The following is a 2,590-nucleotide window of genomic DNA, read 5'->3' on the forward strand; positions in this document are numbered from 1 at the left end:
TATATATATATAGCACAGTAAACTCTGTTTACTGAATTTGCTGAAACTAAGAAGATTGATTGAATTAAACTTGTCATTTTTAAGTTGCTGAGCTAATATGAATATCTCCTGTGCAATAATGTAGTGGGACACTGGTGTCTAGTTAATAAGCAGGCGTTTATTTTTTTGGCTTTGCAACTTCAATGCAACCGTAAACATTGTTGGGCCTAACTCTGTGGCGGAAGAAAAAGGTAATATAAGCTATTATAATATGTTTTAGTATTAAAGATGAAAAATAATGACTAAAGTGTGTGCATTTCTGTTTCTATTGATCTATTGTTGCTATTTACACACTACCAATCCACTAACCTGCAGACAGGAGTGTGTTTAGGATATTTAGTCGTGTTTTTGAGTAGTTTTGTGTTTTTAATGCTGAATCCTGGTTCCGGGGCGATGCGCCATGTGTGATGTAAACCCAATTGAATGCACATATTATAGTGAAAATGAAATAATGAAAAAATCGCGAGGAGAGAGTGGAGAGCATTCAGGGCACGAGAGATTTACGCACGGAGCAAATCATCCATTATCAGGACACTTTGGTGACCTACATTTGATCATATTGAGCAGATAACAGCGCGATCATCACTCATCAGACAGACGCCTAGTCGATACGTGCGCCCTCGTGTGTAACATTATTCTCGCGGTCCCGGCAGTAGAATAAATATTTTATTCCCATTGTTGTTTCCACACCAGGCCCAAGGACACGGAAACTGAAAAAGAAGAAGAGCAGCACCAAGGAGGACAAGCGGCCCAGGACAGCGTTCACGGCCGAGCAGCTGCAGAGACTGAAAACCGAGTTCCAGGCCAACCGGTACATAACGGAGCAGCGGAGACAGTCCCTGGCCCAGGAACTCAACCTGAACGAGTCCCAAATTAAAATCTGGTTCCAGAATAAGAGGGCCAAGATTAAAAAGGCCACCGGGTACAAGAACGGCCTGGCCCTGCAGCTCATGGCTCAAGGACTGTACAACCACTCGACTACCACGGTGCAGGAGGACAAGGAGGACAGTGAATAGGACAAGAAGTGGCCCGGACATTTCCCTGCAGAGGGCCTGACTCTTTTTGGCTTTTGGAAATAATAAAAAAAAAAAAAAGGACTGGAAAGTGTGGGAGACGCTATTTAAAAAAAAACACAGATTTCTGTTTAACAGTATATGGACATAATTATATAAATGAACGATCGTTATTAAAGTTTATATAGCCAAACAGTTATCATGTTGTATACAGTATATTTAATTTCACCTCTCATCCGGATCTTTTCTGTCATTGTTTTTTTTTTTTTTTTTTTTTTTTTTTTTAGGATGTCTAATTGGCTCTTTAGGTTTTTGTGGCCCCCCTCCTCTTGTCCCCAAACACATTTTCCTTCCACACATCAGTCCGCAGACTCAGAACAAGCCAAAGATTTTAATATGTTCACATGTAGTCTGAAATAAAGAAAGAGAACGGTAGATTTATGGACTACAATTTTTTCTTTCATTCATTCGATTACACCGAGAAGAAAAAAAGCGTTGTTTTTGGTGATTTAAAAAAGTTAAAATTCAATATAAAATTCAAACTGATTTCTATGATACTTTTTTTTCCATATTTTCCTATATTTTAAAATCTGAGGAGTTTACTTTACTTAAATAGGCAACCGGTTGAATTGAAAAATGTAAGTAAATATAATATAAGTCTTATTTCATGTTTACTTTATATCTAACTGTAAAGGATTAGTTCTATTTACTTAATTATGTGAAGTTGTTGCAACTTACCAATGACAAGTTTAAATCAATCTTTTAAATCAAGTTTTAGCAACTTCCGTAAACCAAGTTTACTGTGCTATATATCTATATTCTGCTGGTGCAAACTCGTCAATCATATTTGTTTTTTCTTAAACATGTTAAGAAAACAGAACTCGCAGTTCTCATAAATTCATCACTGGTAAAATCCTCTTTGTAACGATCAAGTTAAGTCAGACAAACTTGGTTTACTGAAGTTGTTGACACTTAGAAAGAACAAGGTTACATTTTTAAGTTGCAACAACTTAAAAAAACACGTAAACACAGCTGAATTTTAAGTAAACGTAACAATCACATATTACAAAAACATAAATTACAATCAATAGTTGCATTTACTTTCCTATATCAAGCAATTTAAGATTACTCTCAACAAGATCAACTTGTCAAATTCTGCAGTAAAATTCCCCAATTGAAATGTATACAGAGAAAAATTTTAAAGATGAGTTGTATTTTTTTTTTTTTACATTATTAGGTATATTAGCCTATTATTAGGCCTATTAGCCTATTATTAGGCCTATGTTGTCACTTCGACCACACAACTAACCTCCCAGAATGCCCAAAACATACAGTTCACGCAGCAGATTTAATGATTTAATGGAGCAGCCTGTAATTAATAACATGCTTTTTAATTATTTCTAACTATATGGTTATATGAATAATCAGATTATTATTATTTTGATATTTGAGAGAGGGAATGGGGCAGAGACAGAAATGCTTAAATATAGGGCACACACACACACACACACACACACACACACACACACACACACACA

At 35.8% G+C, this 2,590-nt stretch overlaps 1 protein-coding gene across 1 annotated transcript; it reads left to right on the forward strand.

Annotated features, from left to right (window-relative positions):
• Window positions 1–695: 695 nt before the first annotated feature.
• Window positions 696–1,436, forward strand: LOC121966346 (homeobox protein engrailed-1-B-like; the record flags this gene model as incomplete). Its single annotated transcript, XM_042516451.1, has 1 exon — window positions 696–1,436. A coding segment is annotated over one exon (360 nt), but the record flags the coding sequence as incomplete, so codon positions are not given.
• Window positions 1,437–2,590: the final 1,154 nt, after the last annotated feature.

Source organism: Plectropomus leopardus, unplaced genomic scaffold (genome assembly GCF_008729295.1).
Source record: "Plectropomus leopardus isolate mb unplaced genomic scaffold, YSFRI_Pleo_2.0 unplaced_scaffold24090, whole genome shotgun sequence".
Taxonomy (NCBI): domain Eukaryota; kingdom Metazoa; phylum Chordata; class Actinopteri; order Perciformes; family Serranidae; genus Plectropomus; species Plectropomus leopardus.